Below are 21,362 nucleotides of genomic sequence, written 5' to 3' on the forward strand. Positions count from 1 at the left end.
GCTGAGGGTGTGGTGGTTCATTGGTCTTGGGGAAGAGGCCCCATTTTCCTGGAGGAGCTCAACTCAATCCTAGCACATTTGTAGTGTACTTGCTATAGACTGAATGTCTGCATTCCTTCAAAATATATATGTTGAAAACTAATCTTCATATGATGGTATTTAGAGAGCGGCCCTTGGCAGGTGATTAGATCAAGGGGGCGGATCCCTGCTTAGTGGGATGGATGTCCTTATAAAAGAACCTAGAGAACTCTCTTGCCTTTTCTGCCTTATGAGGACACAGCAAGCGGAAGAAGGCCCTCACTGGATACGGAATTTTCTGGTAACTTGACTTTGGGCTTCCCAGACTCTAGAACTGGGAGAAATAAACTTGTTGTTTATAAGCTACCCAGTGTGTGGCATTTTGTTATAGCAGTTCAAACAGACTAAGACAGTGCCAAATGATGTTTAATGAATAAATATTTACACTCTAGATGAGACATTTATTAGGGCTCTGGCAACCCCCCTGAAGCTGGCCTGTGCCTCAGAGGAAAAGAGTCCTTCACACAGGTGTGTGTCTCAGTCTGATCCCATGGTTGGAAGTGTCTCATTGTTTTCTTTTTCCAGGGCAGGAAGCTTGAGATCCTGGTGAAGACTGCTGGAGGGGTCCCATTCCTATCTCCATAGGAGACAATGCCTTGGGCCACATTGTTACAGACCAAGGGGCCACCTGAGTCCCCCTGTGAGCAGAGAGGGAAAAGGATGCTAAGCCAGGCTTCTATGCTTCTGCTGCCCTAACCCATGGCTCTCAGCAAAGGCAGAGGTGGTGAGCACTGTCAGTTGCTGGTGTGTAGGGGATGGCAAGCTGGTGTGTGTGGGTGTTGGGGGCGGGGGGCTGCGGGTAGGGAAAGGCTGGAGTCCAGCCTCTGTATCTTTCAGTTTCTGGCTTTTCAGCTTCCTGACTTCAGCCTCTGGCTGAAGTTACTGTCTCCAGTTCAGTCTGAGTCAAGGTACTTCCACCTTCCCCAGGAAAATGCTGCATTTATATGGGTTGTGAATCTTCCTCTCATTCTTCTAGAGATGGGATTGATGGGGCAAACATATACATCCTGCCCTGATCTGGCCCCTAGGCTAAGGCTGTGGGAATGGAATCTGTTCCCACTGCTCAGTTCTACCCAGGGCTCTCTGCCCCAGGAAATATTGGTAGATGTCCGCGCCCTTACCCTGAAGGCAGACTTCCTTTCCCTTGGGCTCCCCACACAAATTTGAGTCTGGGCAGTGTAGATACTGAAGCGACGGCTGCAGTCCCGGTCCCTCTGCACTCTTAGCTGCACCTCCTGGAGCACATCCGTTCTTCTGTTGAGGCTGAGCCGGCCCCAGCCAGCCACTGTGCACAAGGCTCCAGGCCTCAGCCTCTTCCCAGCCTGAGGCAGAGCCACTGGCCTCACAAACCGATTCTTCCTGACTCTACTCCTCAGCTGTCAGAAAGAGGGTAGGCATTCCCACTCGACTGCGATCCCCAACAACCCTCAGGGACTGCCAGGATATTACTTACTCCATGTTCCCAGCACCACCCTGGAGCCTTCCCTTGCTTCCTCCTCCACAATACCAGAACATAACCAAGCTACCATACCAAGATGGAGCCAGCTAGGCTGGACAACCAGAGGGTCAGGCAGGCAGTACCTGCAGTAACATGATGTCATTCCGTGTGATTTGCTGATCATAACCAGGGTGGCGGATGGCTCTGTGCACAGTGATGTGTTGCTGGGTCTTTTCTTGCCTGTGGATATTGTGGGCTCCCAGGGTGACGATTATAGAACTGCAAAGGAAAAATTGGCCTGGAGGGAGGTAGGAGCAGCAAGGGCTACAATCTAGCAACTCTGAGTGCTGATGAACAGCTGAGGACTAGGCAAGACTGCAGCTGGAGAGAGTGGGGCTCAACACTGCCTGTTTCTCAGCAGCCCTGAGCCAGAGATGGCAAAGGACAGTGACCTTAAGATTTGCTCCTCTAGATTAAATTGAGAAATGGGCTTGAGCCCCAGTATGTGTTTCCCATCTCCTTCTGTTCACATTTTTTTTCTTTTTTAAATCAAGGCCTCCTTTTCATCTCCCCTCCTCCCAGGCCTACCTGGTCTCTTTTTTGACCCTTTGATTGCTACAGCATTGCTTTCAGATACTCCTCTGAGGAGGTCTTCTGGCTACTGGCTTCCTGAGAATCTCCTGGGTTCCTCACCTTCCCCAGCAATGAGCTGCGGTCATCACAAAGTCTTCTCGTACCAGGAAACCCCCACAAACTCTCAGTCCTTCCGGAGTCTGGATCTGAAGATATGCCATGTAGGGGTGGGAGTGAGGCCTGGCCTCTCGGCCTCCAATGATCTTCCCTGGAAGGAAGCATTTGGTGTTTACCTCTGTGCTTGAGATTCTGCAGTGTGGCACCAGGTTGGTGGCAACAGAAAGGCTGGAAGATGGGGAGGGTGGGAGAGTTGAAGCAGGAGTTTGGAGAAGCTGTTGGTGAGGGTTGGGTTCTGTAAGGCATCAGATGCTGGGAGAGGGTTCTGAGGCTCTCAGGAATCACACTGCACACTTGAAGGGAGACCCATTCCCTTTTCAGACCTCAGCATGCTGTCCCTCCCCAAAAGGGAAGAACGAGGCTTGCTCCAGGCAACACCAGCATCAGTCTCAGGTACTGAAGAAAGATACTCTGTATACCAACGAACTTTCCTTGAAGTTCCCTGTGCTTTCTTCCACAGGGAGCTTCCCATAGCCCTTGAATTCAGCTCACGGGCAGCACAGGATTGGTGTTGAAGGATCTAGATACGAGCTGATGGGATTTATTGCTGTGTCTTTATCTCCTGTGTTTTGACACATGCGCTATAGAATGAATCTATATAGAATCTATATAGTGTATTTATAGCACTTATTATGCATCAAAGCAAATTCCAATGCTCTTATATACATTAAATAATTTAACTTTCTTAGCCACTCCATAAGCTTGGTGTTAATCTTCTCATTTTATAAACGAAGAAACTGAGAAATGTGAATTTAAATAACCTACAGAGTTAGGATATACTACGGTAGTCTGGCTCCAGACCAGACCTTTGAGGATGGGATTGATCACTCACCTGTGTCAGCCCCAGGAGGTAGGATAAAAGCTAGCAGAAGCAGGAGTGCCTGAATCTTTCCTGAAATGCTGCCCAGGCAGTTGCTACTTGTGTCTCCTCCTGCCAGACTTTTAGCCCCTGAGAGAGGAAGGAAGGGGTGGGTAGGGGGTTTGAGAATTCAGTCCCATTTTCCTCCTAGTGTGATAGATTTCATCATCCAAGGCTGCCCGGGAGGTTTGCCCACCAACTGCCAGTGATCTAGAAGAAGAGGGAGTCATTCAAGCCAACGTCCTGATCTCCCATGCTGCTGCTGATTCAGTGCTGAAAGCAGAAGTAGGAACTTGGGACAACAAGGAGGAGGCCTTTGAGCAATGTGCCCTAAAATCCTCAGTCTACCAAAGTCCACAATACCCTCAATAAGGCATGAAAATGGCAGCTGCCTACTTCCTGTTCCTCTGAGATTAGAGCTTCAGACCTTTGAAATTTCAAGGTTTGTCTGAATGAATGCAATTTCCCTGGATTTCTTTTTAGCATATTTTTAGTAAGGCAAGGTGAATAACAGATGCTGGGTGTGGTGGAGATGGGAGTGAGTTCGCCAGGAAAAAGTCCAAGGGTGCAGAAGAGGAAAGGTGATGCCTGCCTGCCTTCACCCTTTGGCTCAAGGCCACTCCGCTGAGATCCCTGTTGCTGCCACTTTTTTCTAAGAAGTCATCATGGTGGATCGAGGATCCACCATCCTCTGGGTTGGTGGAGGGTGCTGCCAGAGAAAGAAAAAGGGAAAACAAGGCCGTGACATTGATAGCTGCTTTCTCAGGTCACTTGAGTCCTGACCAACTCTCACTGAAAATTATGACATAGTTGAAGACTTCTACTCACTGGCTCCTACTCAAGATGAAGGTTTTCATGTTCTTAAAGGTTCCCTGCATGCAGATAAGAATTAGTGGCCAGGTGTTGTTGAGAGCTGTCAGACTCTAGCCAGAAAACATGTAAGATCTCATTTCATTGGCAGCATAAGAATGCCAATCAACCTAGTTCCCATTCTCGGTTCAGGGGCAATAGCTTCAAAAGGAGGTACATTCATTACTTTGCTACCTATAAGACAGAAGGAATTGGAGCCAAATAGTCAGCATTGGGAAAAAAGCACAGGTAATCACTGCAGAGTCACACAGTGGTTCATTAAACACACTTAAAAATATTTAGGAGATTCTATGTATGCATAGAAGCCATCATAATTCCATGTAATTTCTGTGAAAGTAACAGAAGTGAAGATGAACAACTTCCAATCTTTCATGAAGTATCATGGGACCACTTAAAAATCTTACTAAAGCTAGGATTCTCAGTTGACATTCAAATATATATAGCTTTTAACTTATTTTTAGGGCTACACAGAGCTCAATCCTTCTTTAATACATGATCTATGGAATTCCTCCATGTATCTGAAAAATATTGTGAAGAAAAAGTAAAAATAATGTGACAGCTTTATTACTGCCTTAGAATTTGGGATAATTTTAATTGAGTGATTGTTTTTCAATGTTTTAGTTTAAAAAAAGTTTAATTGAAAAATAAAAGAAAAAGATAGAAAATAGCCTGCACATGTGAAAAAAGACAAGTAAAAATAAATACCCAAGATGTGAATAAAGATGTGCACAGGGCATTTTATTAACAGTAATCTCAGACTTCATGTTCGCATCCCACAAGAAGCAATTAGAAACAAAGCTGTTTGAACGGCCCCAAAACCTTAAAAGCCTCAAAGAACTGCCCCGTTACAGGAGTGATCATTTGAGGGGCTACTCTTGCTCTGAGGGAAGCTATTGAACTCATACAATATGAACTTTTGTTCTGATAACCAAACTAAATAAAAACCTCTAGGAAAGATTCAAAGACTGCTATATGATTTTGTCTGGAGAACTGATACTACCCATCCCTTTCACGGGACTAGCATAACCTTGATGCCACAACCAATAGACAGTATAAGAAAGGAACATTATAGGCCGGTATCATTTCCGAATATTGACGTAAATCAAATCAGTCAATAAGTAAAAAGATATATCACAAGAAATAAGCAACACATAGTTTTCATTTGAAAACCAATTACTGTAGCGCATCACATTAATTGATGAAGAAGAAACACATTATTCAGTTGGAACAAAAACAAGAAACAAACATTTGCTTAAATTCACCTCATTCATTAAAAAGCACTTTTAGCAAACTAAAAATAAAAAGAAATATTTTTAATGCTGTCAAAGTTGTCCATAAAAATTCCACAACAATTACTATACTTAATGGTGAAGTGTTGAAAACTTTGTCTTTCAGAGATAAACAATACAAGAATGTGTGGGAACACATTCCCATCCATTCTGCTCAACATTATACTAGCAGTTTTAGCCAGTGAAGTTAGGCAGGAAATAGAAGTGGGAGGTATAAGGATAGGAGGAGAACCATTTGTAATGATTTGAAGAGATGATCGAATGTACAGAGAATTCAGAGGAACCTACAAGTAAGTTACCATAATTAATAAGAGTTAACAAATTTGTTAGATAAAATTCAATGAAAAATTATCATAGTTATACACACACATCAATAATGTTAGAAAATGAAAAATTACAAATGTTAATATTTAAATGGCATATGCATGGTCAAATAACTAATCATAAATCAAAAAGAATATGTGCAATAACTCTGGTGAAAAGTATAAAACTGAATTAAGAGACATTTAAGAAAAAATGAAGAGAGATTCCATATTTATGAATCCAAAGACTAAATATTATTAAAATGTCAGTTTTCCTCAAATTGATGTATAACTTTATTGCACCTGAGAAGCATTTTGTTGAACTTATCTAATTCTAATATGTTCAGAAAAACAAATGGCGAGCAATATCCAGGACACTGCTGAATAAGATGAGAGAACTTGCTTTAGTAAATGAAGCTATGGTAATGAAGATATTATCAGATTTACGAAATACAGAAACATAGACTGATGGGCCAGAAGTAAAGACGTGCCACACACATGGACATTGACACATACACGTATAAATACTTAATTCTATCACAGTAGAGAAAAGAGTATTTTTTTCTTTTGTCTCCAAATAGACATTCAGAAAATAGGAATCTTTACAGTGTGTTATAGTGACACATATTTCCAATGTAGAAAATTTTTTGGACCTTATCTCACACCATATCTAAATATCCATTCTAAATCTATTATGGGTCCTAGTGTGAATAAATCTTTGAAAATATACTATAACAATGTCTTAATGATAAAGAAAGATTTTAGATACCTCATATACCAGTATTTATCATAAGGGAAAGGATCAATATAGTAAAATTGAGAGAAACAAAGATAATTCATAGAGGGTGCAACGACACTTGTAACACATATAACCAGCAAGAGACATGTTCAAATTATGAAAAGAACTTCCATAAATCAGGATGAAAAGACAAGCAATTCAATAAAATAATAGGCAAAAGACTTTAATAGCACATTTCCACCAGATCCATGTCCAAGAAGGTCATGCCAGTGTTATTCATAGCAGTATTTTTAGGATAGCCCCACACGGGGACACCTGGAAGGTCACCAAGAGCAACATGCATAACCAAATGATGGTACATCAATATAGCAGAATACTGTGACTGTGAAAGTTAATGCCTCATGCAGCCACACAAATAGGTCTTACAAACATGTGGGAAGAACCTAAGGGCACTACATTTACCATGATTTTATTTATATAAAGTTCAAAACTAGGGAAAGAAACTACATTAAGTAGAAATGCATGCATACATGAGAAATGTATAATAAAAGGCAAGAAAATGGTTACCAAAGTCAGAATAGTTAGTTCTGGGATTGGAGGGCAGAAAGGGTTTTTTGACCAGGTGGAGATTCATAAGGGGGATTTCTGGAGTGTGGAATTCCTGGAATGCTTTATTTCTTGACAAAATGTAGCACTTGCCTTATAATTATTGTTTAAACTGTGTGTTTGTGTCTTATGGACTTTTCGTGTGTGTATATTTTGCAATACATTTTTTTTAAAAAGTCTGTTTGCCACAGCATGGGGTGGGTCATAGAGAACATGGGGTGGAGAGGAGAATGTATGAAATAGATTGAAGTACATACCTTTTTAAAAATATTTTTATGTTCTACTTTAATGAAAATTGTGATATTTGAACAAGTAAGCTGTGATATGTTTCACAATACCCATAGCTGGTTACATCTATTTTTGACTGTTTTCTTACATTTCCTTTGGTTACAGTTTTTTCTCCTTTGGGATGTTAGGACATTAACAGCAGATGTTTTCTGACTCTTCCCTGGGTTTCATAAACCCCAACAATGCAAATATTCTCTGCAGGCAGTGGCTGGATTGAATCCCCTCCCTCCCTCTGCTGCTCCTCTAATTAGTGACCAGTCTAATTCCTCTTGGCTTTGTGGAAGACCAGAGTTCTATTGAACACTACAGATCCTCACGGCCTGTGGAGCAGAGATGCTTACTTTATGGCAGCCAGGAAGCAGAGAAATGGACAGGAAAGGGCCAGGGACAAGATAAGTCCTTCAACACATGCCCCCAGTGATCTACTTCCTCCAACCACCTTCTAATAGACTGTTCCACATGAACTCATCAATGGATTGACCTATTGATGAAGTTAGGGTACTCATGACCCAATAGTGCCACCAGCTGGGGACCAAGCCTTCACACGAGCCTTTTTGGGGGACACTTCATCAAGCATGGGATAAAGTCCTAGAACCAAAAATTACTAGAGCAAGAGAGGAAAATATATGTAAACTTATGTAGAAATCATTGTGAGTGCCTAATGCATCTCATACTCAGCATTTTTATCTGGTGTCGGGGGGAAGTGCCCATTAGGCACTGTCCTATAAAGCTATGCCTACTTGCTTTTGGTGGCGGAATGCTTGATCACTCTGCCCCTGCCTCTGGCTTATACCCTGGGACTCTGTAAAATGCTTCATTACTGACCTTCTCTGGTCTCTGCATTGATTTTGAGTGATCGCTGTCTGGCCCTGCACCCTCTATTGTTCACTGACTTACCTCTGTGCATGCAGTTAGTTCCTTTCTCACATGTGCTGTGATTTGCAGGGCAAGACTTGGAAGATGGACATTGGGACAACAATGTGAGAAATATAAGTCTATTTGCCTTTCCCTTGTTTTTCAATGTGCTGAATTATGATTTTTCATATCTATGGATTGTTATTAGTTTTGATAAACTTGCTTTGTTTTTGGATGTTGGTCTCTCTTGATTCAGTGTTTGCCAGCTATTGTGAATTTATTGTGTTCTGCCATGTATCATGCACCAGTGGTGCTGTTTGAGGGACTTAAATGAGGTCACCTGGGTCACAACTATTTCCCTCTTGAACTGTAGCATTTTGGGGATTAAGGTTCATGATTTCTATATGAAAAATTAACAAAGCTAAGTCTTCTCTGGTGTCTCCTTTCTTCCCACACCTCTGGACATGGACTCCACTGAGCATAGACTGGATATCTTAGGACCTCAGGATCTCCAAGTCTTTTCCAATTCCACATACACTCTTCTGGAACCAAAGAAGATCATGCATGTGATGTCGTGCACAATGCTGTTAGAATACAAAGAATTTAGTTATTTTCAAAGCATATTTTATTGATTCTAAATACAGATTTGTGTCAAACTTATCTTTCTGAAGGAAGGAGAGGAACTAGGAGAATTTAGAGGAAATTTCTCATTAGTGTAAGTTTTTCAAAGGTGGGACAGATCCTATGAGAGTGAAAGATAGAGGGTGAGAGAGAGAGAGAGAGAGAGAGAGAGATTGAGAGAGATCAACAAGTGTTAGCTAATCTATGGCAAAGTGATACTTCAGCCCAACAGCCCTGGGGCTGGAGGGCTCATAGGCTACCATAACCCCAGTAGGGCGAGTCTGGGTTCCCAGGTCAGGAAGAGGCTGAGGCTACTGAGTGACTCCATAGGAGGTGATGCCTGGGCTCCTGGGGGACTCTGGGCTGGAACAAGGATCTCAGGCCTACACAGGTGGGAGGTGTGAGCATCAGGTGGGCTGGCAGCCCAAGTTTAACAGGAACAAGCAATGGAGAATCCTCACAGAGTTGGGAATTCTGTTAGGGAGACAAGAGAAAAGCTGCTTCAAATTAGGGAAGACTGGAAGGGAAAGGGGATGGAGTCCAGAGGCACTGGGAAGGAAAAAAGGGACTGATGTAAGAAGGCTTGCCAGAGAGAATGGATGTTGACTGGGCCCAGGGCAGGCAGGGATATAGGATCTGGGTGAGTGTGAGGACCATCTCAACCTCCACCAGAAATATCGAGGCCTTGGAAACAGGAAAGTGAGTGCTTATGGAGTGGCCCCTGACTTCCTGGATCCCTAGAGTTAGTTAATATGCCTCTCTTCACTGCCCTGCTCCAAATTGTTGGGGCCTGATGAAAGTAGTTGGCTTAGAGATGCTGAGAAATTCCTAAGGCTCAAAGAGATTCATTTTTGGAGGACTAAGTATCAAAGATGTGTGTTTGACTGTATGATAACACCTCAATAACACTGCAGACTCCCATTGTGCAGTGAGGAAGACAACTTTGGAGAGATAAGCATAAAAGAAACTATGTGTGATTGAGAAATTTTACAACATAGAATTTATGGAGGAGGAAGTGGCTGCAGGAGAAAAGAGGAAGCAAAATCCAGATCTGACAGCAGAGGGCTGCTTGGAGCAGCATAGTTGCACACTGAGAGTGATTGGAAGAATAAAGGACTTCAACCACATTCACACTAGAGATCTGTTTATTATGATATTGCAGTCGTCACTGCCTACCCCCATGGGATTCTTGCCTCTGACTCAGAAATGATGACCGGGCACAGAGGAAGGTCAGCTTCCGTCTGATGTTAGAGGTGCTTCATGTTCTCTTTATCCAGGGAAGGAAGTGGGAGACTGATGAAGACTCCTGGAGGGGTCCTCCTTTTTTTTCCATAGGAGAAAATGCCGTGGGCTTTGCTGTTGCACACAAGGGGGCTCCCAGAATCTCCCTGTGGGCAAAAAGGGAAGGTACTGAGCTGGCCTCCTTCTGGTCACATTCTCCCACCTCTGTTAGGGAACTGTGACTATAAGATCAGGGCCAGGGCAGGCCTTGCTGCCTCCCTCAGCTCTAGCCTGACCCCCCTTTTCTTTCCAGCACAAACCAGGTAAAGCATTTCTCTGCAATCCTCATGGATACTCTGGTGATAATGGTGCTTTGGCATGACTGGTGCTTCCTGATCTACCCAGGGAGTGAACTAAAGACTGAATTCCTGAGGACTCCAGGCTGACCAAGTTGTGGATTGAGGACATGAGGCTATGACCAGACTTTCCCCAAGTTCCTCTTTCCCTGGGTCCTATTTGCATTGATGTGCAAAACCCTACCTGGAAACTGGTCTGTATTATCTTTAGGTTTCCCACACAAGTCTCGGTGGCCTTGTTGAAATAGCTATGGAAGAGTGATTCACACTCCTTGTCCTTCTGCACGGTCAGCTACACCTCCTGCAGTGTAGTTGCTAAAGTGCCTGTTGGGGCCATCTTCCCCTAGCCGGCCACACTACACACTGTCCCTGGCTTCACCTGGGAATTGCCTGTGGGCAGCCTGAGGAGCTGCACAGCTGCTTTTCAGCTGGTGGGGAAGAAGCAAGACAGTTCAGTTCAGCCAGTGGCCTTCTGGGACTGGACACCTGTGATAGCCAGGATGGAAAGGAGGGAAGGGGCAGGGTCAAAGGGGAGAGGAAGTTCCTGCACCAAGGAGAGCAAGGGCAGCAGGGAGGTGACCCTTACTTGCAGTAACATGATGTCCCTGGAGAAATCCTTAGGATTGTAGTCTCGGTGGGAGATGGCTCTTTTCACAGGGATGACCTCCTGAGTCTTCTCCTGTTCTTTGATGTTGTGGGCACCCAGGGTGACATTTATAAAGCTGCACAGAGAGCAGAGTGAGGGTGGGGGTGGGTGTGTTGGGTTTCAGAGGGGAGACAGTATAGAAAGTGAAGAGCAGGCTACAGCCTGGCAGGATGGGCTGAACCTGATGGGAAAGTGAGCGGACAAGAGTGACTGTATTCTCTGTTTCTGGAGGACTTCTGGGGGCTCCCTACTACTTTTAGGCAATGTTATGAAATTGCTCCAGTTGGCGTTTTGACCCTTACTGAATGTTTGTCTCTTCCACCATGGCTTTAATTGGCCAATGTGGTCACTTTCTATGTTACTGTGCTGCTTGCTCTGACACCAAAACTTACCCATCCTAATTCATATACTTTCATTTTCCCAGTCCTGCTTTCTGATATGCTCTCTTGGGCTTGTGTTATCACAATCCTGGGAGTTCCTGAACACTATACTCCCTCTAGAGGACAGGGTCCCTGTTGGGGGTCTCAGGAAGTACGGGTTGTCTGAGCTTCTCACCTTCCCCAGCAATGAGCAGCTGTCAGCACAAAGTCCTCTAGCACCAGGATGCCACCGCACCTGTGCTTACTCTCCCCAATTTGAAACTGCACAAATGCCACATAGTGGTGGGGGTGGGGCATGGCCTCATGCCCCCCGATGATGTCTGAAAGAAATGCTGGTGTGCGGGGTGACTGTGGACTGTGCTTTTCCTCCACCTCCTGCTTTACACGCTTCACGATGGTATAACCCTGAGGATCCTGTACAGCATGTCTTGCTCTTTTTTTTCATAGTGAGTCTCCCCAAGCTCTCTGAGTCTCCCCAACACTCTGATTGGTTTTATTTTCTGTTAATTTACCCATGAGAATATGGAGTTGGATTTTCAAAAATTCCCCTGTTCTCGTGCCTGACACATTTGGGTACTCAGTACATTTTTCTTTTTTCTATATGAATGAATGACCTCCAATTAGCATTTGGTTGGGGCTTGGTGCTGATGGGATTGAAGGCCATAAGGATGATGGAGGAGGGGACTGCCAGAGACAGAGATACAGCTTGGGGCATTGGAAAGGTGAAAAGAAGTGGACAAGCGAACTAGGCAAAGGCAAAGATGGAGTCGAGGCAACAGAAAAGTTGGATGCAGTCATCTTACCATCCCTGAGGTTGGTTGCATGCTGGGCCTCTTTCCTCAGCAGGACTGAGGGATGGAGGACACTGACTAATGCAAGGAGTTCCAAAATAGGTTCCAGTGACCCTATTGTGGTCTGAGTTTCCCTTTTCTGGGTTGGAGTGAGGGATTTAGTTGTTCATCCTTTGTAGCATCACATCATCTGCTTAATCTTTCTAAGGACACCCCAGTCTCCAAGTGCTGAAGTAATGTCTGAGGAGATGCAAGAACCTCCTAAGCCTTCTGGGGAACAGCCTCCCTTGTCTGTCCTTGTTCATCACCAGGCTGCATTACATTTAGAAGCCTGGGCTTGGGATGGGAGCTATGGTTCAGATAATTCCTGAGTTCAGAAGAAAAGAATGATAGGGAGAATAATATTGAAGTACATTATGTCTATGTGGGAATAAGACACACTGAAATGCAGTAAAACCTGTTGAACAATACAGGGTAGGGGGAAAAGAATAAAGAAGAGTAGTAGAGGGGGTTGGACTGATGAAAGTGCAATATATTTACAGATAAATAGCAAGGCAAAATCCCCCTAAACAAAGAACAGATAATTAAACAAGGAAGGACAGGACGTAAAACAGGTCATGCTAAGGGAGGCACTGGTGGGAGGGGGAGGGGAAAGGACACACACATGTATGAATATGGAACATTGAAACCTGTGGACGTCATTTTAAGAAGAGGGTGGGAGAAGAGGGAGAATAATGGAGGGGGTGAACCAAAGGGAGGTATACTGAGTGCACATGTGGAAATGTCATAATGAAACCCCTAAGAATTATTATATACTAAAAAATTGTTAAAAACTAAAGGGCTTAGAAGAGTATCTGGTGCAAAGAAAAAAAGCCATAAAAACAAAACAAATACCTGTTTAATTTTAAATTAACATGTATTAATTGTACATATTAATGGCTTCAGTGTGATATTTTCACCCATGTACAGAGCATGTGCTAATCAATTCAAGCTCCCTTTATCTATCCCCCAACACTTTCCAATATCTAGTAACCACTGTTCTACCTTCAGGACAACTTTCTTTAGCTTCCATGTAAGAGAAAGACTAGACACTTCTTTTCTTTCTGTGTCTGGCTCCTTTCACTTAACAAAATGTCTTTCAGTTCTGTCCATTTTGCTGCTAATGACAGGATTTCATTCTCTTTTAAGGCTGAATAATATTTCATTAGATATATAATATAAAATGTTTTATTATATGTATGTATATATAAAATCACATTTTGTTTATCCATTCAGTAGTTGATAGGCCTGAGGTTGGTTCTATATCTTTGCTATTGTATACACCTAAAACACGGATGTGCAAGTATAACTTTGGTATTCTGATCTGATTTCCTTTGGTTATATACCAAGAAGTAGCATAACTGGATCATATGATAAATCTATTTTCAGTTTTTTGAGGCATCTCCACACTGTTCTCCATAATGGCTGAAGTGATTTACATTCTCACCAACAGTGTGCAAGGGCTCCTCACCACTCTATGTTAGTTTTTTGACAGTACATTCTAACTGGGGTGAGATGGTGTCTCATTGTGTTTTTTATTTGCTTCTCCCTGATAGCTAATGATAGAGTAACCTTTTCATATACTTGATGGCCATTTGATTTTCCTTCTTTTCAGAAGTTGTATTCAGATCATTTTTCTATCTTTTGATCAGATTATTTTTGTTGTTGTTAAGGTTTTTCTTTTTGATTTTTGTGGTGCTGGGAATCAAACCCAGGGCCTTACACATGCTTGGAAAGCATTTTATCATTCAGAGACACCTGAGCCCTGTTGTTATGGTTTTCTGAAAAGACTGTCCTTTCTGCAATGTATGTTTTTGACATCTTTGTCAACAATCAGCTGGCTGTGGATGTATGGATTTATTTCTGGAATTTCTATTACATTCATTTAGTCTATGTGTCTGTTTTATATCCAGTACCATTCTGGTTTAGTTACTATCACTCTGTGTAGAATTTCTTGAAAAAAGGTATTATGTCACTTCTACCTTTTTTTTCCTTTTAAAAATTTATTTATAATTTTAGTTTTATTTTTGAATTAGCATATGCTAATAATATGAGGGGATTTTATTGTGGTAATTCCATATATACACACAGTGTAGCTTTGGCAAGTTCATCCCCTCTATTATATTTCCATTTCCCTCCTTCCTTCCCTCTTTTTCAAACAGTGTTTGGTGGTTTAATTACATGAGCTGCATATGTATGTATGTGCTGTACTTTCATCCTCTTTATCCCTCAGTGTCCTTTCCTTTCCCTCTCCTCCTTCCTGGGACTCTCCCCTCCCAGACAGTCCCCCATATACACTCATGTCCCATCATCACCATCACCATTATCAGCACTTTAGGTCTCGGTTCCACAAATAGTGAGAATATGCAATATTTGGCTTTTTGTGCATGGTTTATTTTGCTAAGCATAATATTTCCAGTTCCACCCATTTTCCTGCAAATTACATAATTTCACTCTTTATGGCTGGGTAATATTTCATTATATATATATATATATATATATATATACACACACACATATATATCTTTATCCATTCATAGTTTTGTACTTTTTTGCCAAGACTGCACTGGATATTCAGGAAAATTTAAAACTAGAGGTATCATGCTATCTATTTCAAGCTATATTAATATTCCATAGTAATTAAAACATGTTGCTGGAAGAAAAGAAACACAACAACCATTTGAATAGATGGATATTCCAGAAATGAAACCATGCATTTATAGTCAAGAGATTTTCAACAAAGTTTGCAAGAACATATATTAGAAGAGGACAAGCTCTTCAACTGGATATCCAAATGCAAAAGAATACAATTGGACCTTATCTCATCCATGTGCAAAAATCAACTAAAATGGATTAAAGATTTAAATGTAAAATCTAAAACTGTATAGTGGGTAGAAAAAACCTAGGGGGAAAGCTACATTTGTCTCAGACATAAGCTTGGATTTTATCCCAAAAACTCAGATATAAAAATTAAAATTAGATAAATAGGATCTCATCAAGCTAAAAATCTTTTACACAGAGAAGGAAACAACAGAGTGAAGAAACAGTGTATGAATTGGGACAAAATGTTTGAAAGCTACATTTGATAAGGATAATATGCACAATCTCTGGAATGTGAACATCCTAGTAACAAGAAAACGAATAAACCTTTTTTAATGAGCCAAAGATTTTCTTAAAAGAAGACACAGCTGGGCACTGTGGCTCACACCTGCTACTTGAGAGGCAAAGATAGAAAGGATCATGGTTTGAGGCCAGCTGGGGCAATAATGAGGCTCCAACTCAACCAATAAGCCTGGCATGGTGGCTAGAAGGAGAATCATAGTGTGAGGCCAGCCCCAGGGCAAAAATGCAAAACCTCATTTGAAAAATAACTAAAGCCAAAAGTGCTGGGGGTGTGGCTCAAGGGACAGAGCTCCTGCCTAGCAAATATGAGGATCTGAGTTCAAACACCTGTACCACAAGAAAGAAGAAGACAACCACGTCACTAATCATCAGAAATATGTGAACTAAAACCACAGTAAGATATCACCTTCCACCAGCTGAATGCTTATTATCAAAAAGATGAAAGATAGCAACTGTTGGTGGCAATGTAGAGAAGAAGGAACCCTTGTACATGGTTGGTGAGAATTTCATTTTGTATAGTTATGAAAAACTGAATGAAGATTCTTTGAAAAACTAAAACTAGGACCACCATATAGTCCCGCAATCCCACTTCTCGGTAAATACTCAAAGTATTTAATATCAGAATGTTGAAGAAATAACTGCAACATTTATCTGCAAAAGAGATCATTTGTTCTTTGTAGCACTATTCATCATAGCCAGGTAAAAGCTTGTGTCTATCAATGAATGGTGGATAAAGAAAATGTGGCATACTGTAACATTGTAATAAAATCAGCCATAAAAAATGAATTCCTGTCACTGGGAACAATATCGATCAACCTGGAGTATATTATGCTAAGCAAAACCAACCTGGCACAGATGGACACTACTGCACGATTTCTCATACAACCTAAACTATTGAACCTGTAGACTCAGAGAGTAGGGTAATGGTTTCCAAGACTGGAGAGTTAGGGAGAACTGGGAAATGTTGATCAAAGTGTACAAAACTTCAGTTAGACAGGAGGAATACGTTTTCTGAGATAGAATGCATCATAGAATGCTGACTATAATTTATAATATATTGTATATTTAAAAAATGTTAAGAGAATAAATTTCAAATGTTCTTACTACAAAAATGAGGTGATTAACTAGCTTAGTTTAATCATTCCACATTGCAAGCATACATAACAATATCATTTTGTATGCCATAAATATATGCAATTAAAGAACTTTCAAACAATTTAAAGCTGTCATTTGATAGGGGAATTTGCTTTTTAAAATGTTCATGACACTCAGTAACTGCTCAATGAGTATGTGTTTCCTGAGTGATGAAAAAGTTGTGCTTTCTGCTCTTTTGAACTTGAAACACTGATATCACTTTCGTGAGCAACAGGGAGACTTAGCCTAGAGTCCAGCAGTGGCTAGGAGAGACAGGCTGAAGGGGATCAGGCTCTGAGGGACCAGGTGGCCATGGACCCTGAGTGTATTGGAGGGAACTGAGCTCAATGTGGGGAGTAGTCCTGGCTGGCTAAGTGAAAGATGGGGTCCACTGTGCTGGAGAGAGACCCTGCCAGCATCAACCTCCATAAGTCCTGTATGGTGGCAGCACTGGCCTGGTCCTCAGAGGTCATTCTCTCTTAGAGCTTGAGCAGGGCAGGCACTCTACTGGTGGGCCCCTGATGGAACCACAGGGAGCTGTGGGTGGCATAGGTTGGGGGATGAAAGAAAGGGACCTGCTCAGATCAGCATGGTCTAGAGAGGACAGGGGTTGGCAGATTTTGAGAACCCTGAATAGGGATGGAGCAAGAGAGGTACTGGGGAGGCTGGAGGCCAAGCATGGCCCTGATTTCAGAGGAGGATGGGAAAGGGAACTAATTCCTGATGAGAATGAGGAGCTATTCAAGGAATCTCCATCCCACTCTTCCTCTTTACTACAAGGAAATGTCCCACTTAGGAAGGCCCGTCCCCTGCCCAGTGTGGTGGGGCTATGTCTCCAAGCAGTGAACTCAGATATGTTTGCTTGGCCACTATGATCAATGGTGTTATTAACTTCTCCTCTACTTCATTACACAGAGCAGGTAAGAAATCCACCCTGAGCACCAGGACAAGAGCCGTCCAAGTTTCTCTTGATGGTACTCAGCTTCAGTCCTGTCAGAAGGGCAGGCCCTGGAGAGAGCAGAGCAGATAAGGAGGAGCTGGGTAATAGCTTTGAATAGGGCTTTGAGGAGGTGGGGAGGGGAGAAGGAAATAGAGAATGCAGAAAACAGCAGAATTGTGTCATTGGTCTGCCTAGCACAGAGTTGGTCACCATGAATAAAATTCAAGGAATAAACAATAAACATGAAACCAGTCTTCTCACAGAGCATAAGGACATTTATTCAGCTTTGGCACTTCCCGTCTTCCCTGGACCTAGTTCCAGGAAAGAGAGTCAAAGAGGATGTTAAGTCTGCGTCCTGTAGTTAGCGGTGGTTCATGGTGTTCTCTATCCATTGTAGGAAATGTGAGACCTTGGTGAAGACTTGTGGAGCTGTCCTATCTATGGGTCCATAGGAGACAATGCCCTGGGCTACATTGTGGCACACCAGGGGGCCTCCAGAATCCCCCTGTGAACAGAGAGAGAGGAGGAATGAGTCATTGCTCCACCTGGCCCTGTCCTCCATGCTATCCTTTGCTCTCTCTTAGAGAAGGATGACTTGAACAGCCTTCTTGGGGGATATCAGAAGGCAGAGCACCCTGGGGACCCACAGCTGCCATGCTCTGTCCACCGGGTACATTTTTGCTTGTTCACCTCGCCTGTGGACCAGCCTCTATCCTCTCTGCCAGGTTCTGAGATTTTCTCCCCTAAAAAGGTGTGTGGCTCAATTGTTTCCAGGACAACAAGACAGGTGAGTGGGACTGATATTGAACATGGAGAATGAACCCAGTGACAAGGGTAGGTGCTATCTGTGAAGAGCCACCTGGCTATAATTTCTGCACACTCAGAGAGCACAGTTTTCTAAAGCCTGTCATCTGAACTCGGGTGGCATGTTACAGACTCATGGTTCTATGGAATGGTATTCGACAGAGACCCCTTGGTAAGTGGCAAGGGTCCTAGTTTTTTCCTACCCCAGGTAGTCTGAGGGAGAAATCACAGCTTGGTGGGCAAAAGAGTCCCATGATGCTTGGGTCTCAGGGTTCTGTCTTTTCTCCAAATCCTCTCCCCAGAACCAAAAGAGGCAGATGCTCAACTCACGTGAAAGGAAGCACGTCTTATCTTTGGGTCTCCCGCGCACATAGCATAAGTACTGTTGTAATTAGTAAAGCTGGTCTTGCACACTTGGTCCTCCATCACTTTCAGCTGCACCTCCCGCAGTTTGTCTGAAGGTTTGCCTGTTGGGGTCATCCACCCCCATCCGGCCACACTGCACACTGTCCCTGGCTTCACCTGGGAAGTGACTCTGGGCAGCCTGAGGAGCTGCACAGCTGGAGTCAGCTTGACCTTTCTCTCCAGCTGATGGGAAAAGATTGAGAGAGTTAAGTTCAGCCAATGGCCTCTGAGCCTGGATATCTGTGTTAGTCAGGATGGAAAAGAGGGAAGAGCAGGGTCCCAGAGGGAGGGGCAGACCCTGCACCAAGGATGGCAAGGGCAGCTGGAAGGTGTGCCTTACCTGCAATAACATGATGTCGTTTGATTTGACTTCATGATTAAAGTCTGGGTGGGGGATGGCTCTTTTCACAGGGATGACCTCCTGGGTCTTTTCCTGTTCCTTGATGTTGTGGGCGCCCAGGGTGACTGTTATTGAGCTGCACAGAGAGCAGTGTGTGTTTGGGGAGGGAAGTGGGGAGTTAGAGGGAACACAGCTCAGAAGATATGAAGAGCAGGCTACAGCCTGGTGAGGTGGGGCTGCAACTGAGGGAAAATGAGGAGACAGGAGTGACTGTACCCTCTGCTTCCTAGCTATTGAGGTAAAATTCTGGAGCCATCAGGGATTATGTCAGAGGTTCTCTGGAGTCAGTTAGTCCCAGGGAAACATATGAAATTGCTTTAGTTTTCATTGCAATGCCAACCTAGGTCTAAATAAAATTACAGCCTCCTTAACCACTCAGCAATGCCTATGGGACCAATGTGCCTATCTTTCCAACGAGGCTTGGCTGGTCCCCTATCTTATTCTGCACATATGTTCCTAGAAGCCCAAGTTGCTCCTTGGGAGGAAACTGGTGTCTCTGTGGAGTGTTCCCAGGAGGTTGGGCTGTCTCCTGCTCCTTACCTCCCTGAACAGTGAGCAGCTGTCATCACAAAGTCCTCCTGTATCAGGAAGCCACCACACGTCTTCCAAAAACCATTATCCAATCTTTGAAGATAGGCCATGTAGGGGCGGGAGTGGGGCTTGGCCTTATGTCCCCCGATGATCTCCCCTGAAAAAAAAGTCTGTTGGCTTGTTGGCACACATGGGGTGCACCAGTTGGGTTTTGCTTGGTGGCCAAACCTGCTGGGAGTTTGGGAACTTTGAATGGCCTGGAATTGGGAAGGAGTTAGGGAAGAGGACTCAATTTCCCCCTCTGGAAAATGAGAGAAAAGCAGGTCTTGGTATATAAATATTTCTTCCAAGCATAGTTGGAGGTGAGCATAGCTCTCTGTGGACAATGAATTCCACAAGATTCCTCTGCTGACTTTTTTGTTTCTAGTAAGTTTCTAAGACACTCCTGAGTTCTGTATCTAGAATGTTGCTGCTTTCTAGTTTCCAGGAATTCAATTTAAACATAGATGTCATTACATCCAGTTTCCCGAAGCCTGACATGTAGTGGTACCCAGTAAATGTGCAGAGGCTTCATGGGGATGACTCCAGGTAGTCTCTGATCGAGGGTTTAGAGTGCTGTGCAGGTCGGACTCAGGAAAACAGAGTTGTTGGGGCCTGCCAAATGGATTCTACTTGAAAATAGGTGATCTACCAAATGCCTGGGAAGAAGACAGGGTTGGAGAGAGGAACCAAGTGGGTTGGGACTGGCAAAGATAAAACAGTGCCCTGGGGACAGTGATTCACCAATACTGGGGTCGCTGAGCTCTGGAGTTGTCTGCTAAGCAGTAGAAGAGGGGAGCACATGTCTCATCCCAGACCCAGAGTCAGATACCTTTTTCCTCTCCAGTATCTTAATATTTTCTCTCTTCCAGATTCCCACTACCTACTGTGTCCTTCTGGGAAAGTCCAGTTTTGAGATGAGAAGGGTGAGGATTGGGGGGTTATCAACTGTCTCTTCTTGAGTCTCTGCCCTCCTACTCCTGCTGTCCAGTATCACATTTGGGTAGATGATTAGGGGTGTACAGCAGGGACAGGAGTTCTGTGCTGGCTGAGGGATGGGATTGGGCCTCTGAGGGTGGGGTGCTCACTCACCTGCCTTTGCCATGGGTGGCAGAAAGAAGGCCAACAGGAGCAAGAGCAGCTGCATCTTCCCAGGAAGGCTGCTTAGGTCTTCTGGAGCCTTGTTCTTGCTCTCTTTTAGCCCCAACCGGAGGATGGAGGGGAAGTGGGCTAAGTGACCACGGTTTTCCTTTGGTTTTATGGTGAATTATCATAGAAGGCTTTCGATGAAATCTACCCACCCGCACTGCATTTGCCGGATGATGTCTTCTGTGTAATTGTGTGAGACTCATGCAGTGACCACCTCAGTACCCACAGCTGATGACTCAGAGAGAACCTCCTGTCTCAGCTGAGAGAGGAACAAAAGGGTACAAGGTGTGCTCTGTGGGACATGGTATTGACCAGTAGAGGTCCTGGATCTCCAGAAACTTGAGTTCTCTGTGATAGATATCAGAGTCTTCCATGCCATGGTGCTAAGTTCATCAGGACAGTTTCTGTAACAGAAGTAGAAATGCCATCTCTTGTGCCAAGACTAAGCATGACTGAGATGTGTCTCCTCTTAGACAGCTGAACATTAGGTGTGGGAGAAAGAAAAACCAGTTACCAGAGTTCAGGTTGGGGAGGGTCATGGTGCAGAGATGTGCAAGGCAGTAACAAAGCATGATCTTCATCTACTAAACCTGCCTGGCAACCCATTTATCACCCAGCTTCCTTCCAAGGGAATTTTATATATCTCTTATTTAAGTACAAGTGTCCAGTATGACAGAGTCCACCTCTCTTTTCAATGTTGTTAACAAAA

The 21,362-nt window shown here is 43.5% G+C and overlaps 2 protein-coding genes, 1 non-coding gene and 1 pseudogene across 3 annotated transcripts; 1 reads left to right on the forward strand and 3 right to left on the reverse strand.

Moving 5' to 3' along the window:
- Window positions 1–438: 438 nt before the first annotated feature.
- Window positions 439–8,126, reverse strand: LOC109679270 (cathepsin G-like). Its single transcript, XM_074066974.1, has 6 exons — window positions 8,117–8,126; window positions 3,099–3,215; window positions 2,210–2,357; window positions 1,660–1,795; window positions 1,200–1,454; window positions 439–716 (listed from the first exon to the last, which is right to left on the reverse strand). The coding sequence occupies exons 1-6, from the start codon at window positions 8,124–8,126 to the stop codon at window positions 483–485; spliced, it is 900 nt and encodes a 299-aa protein (XP_073923075.1). The 3' UTR covers window positions 439–482.
- Window positions 8,127–9,574: 1,448 nt separating this feature from the next.
- Window positions 9,575–9,657, forward strand: LOC141422099 (small nucleolar RNA SNORD55/SNORD39). The gene has a single exon (XR_012446751.1). It is a non-coding gene; the product is annotated as a small nucleolar RNA SNORD55/SNORD39 (small nucleolar RNA).
- Window positions 9,658–9,953: 296 nt separating this feature from the next.
- LOC141421412 (granzyme H-like) lies at window positions 9,954–12,122 on the reverse strand (annotated as a pseudogene).
- Window positions 12,123–17,579: 5,457 nt separating this feature from the next.
- Window positions 17,580–20,799, reverse strand: LOC141421299 (granzyme B-like). Its single transcript, XM_074066925.1, has 5 exons — window positions 20,597–20,799; window positions 19,475–19,622; window positions 18,875–19,010; window positions 18,460–18,717; window positions 17,580–17,830 (listed from the first exon to the last, which is right to left on the reverse strand). The coding sequence occupies exons 1-5, from the start codon at window positions 20,649–20,651 to the stop codon at window positions 17,687–17,689; spliced, it is 741 nt and encodes a 246-aa protein (XP_073923026.1). The 5' UTR covers window positions 20,652–20,799; the 3' UTR covers window positions 17,580–17,686.
- Window positions 20,800–21,362: the final 563 nt, after the last annotated feature.

The sequence above is a fragment of the Castor canadensis genome, chromosome 3 (assembly GCF_047511655.1).
Source record: "Castor canadensis chromosome 3, mCasCan1.hap1v2, whole genome shotgun sequence".
Taxonomy (NCBI): Eukaryota; Metazoa; Chordata; class Mammalia; order Rodentia; family Castoridae; genus Castor; species Castor canadensis.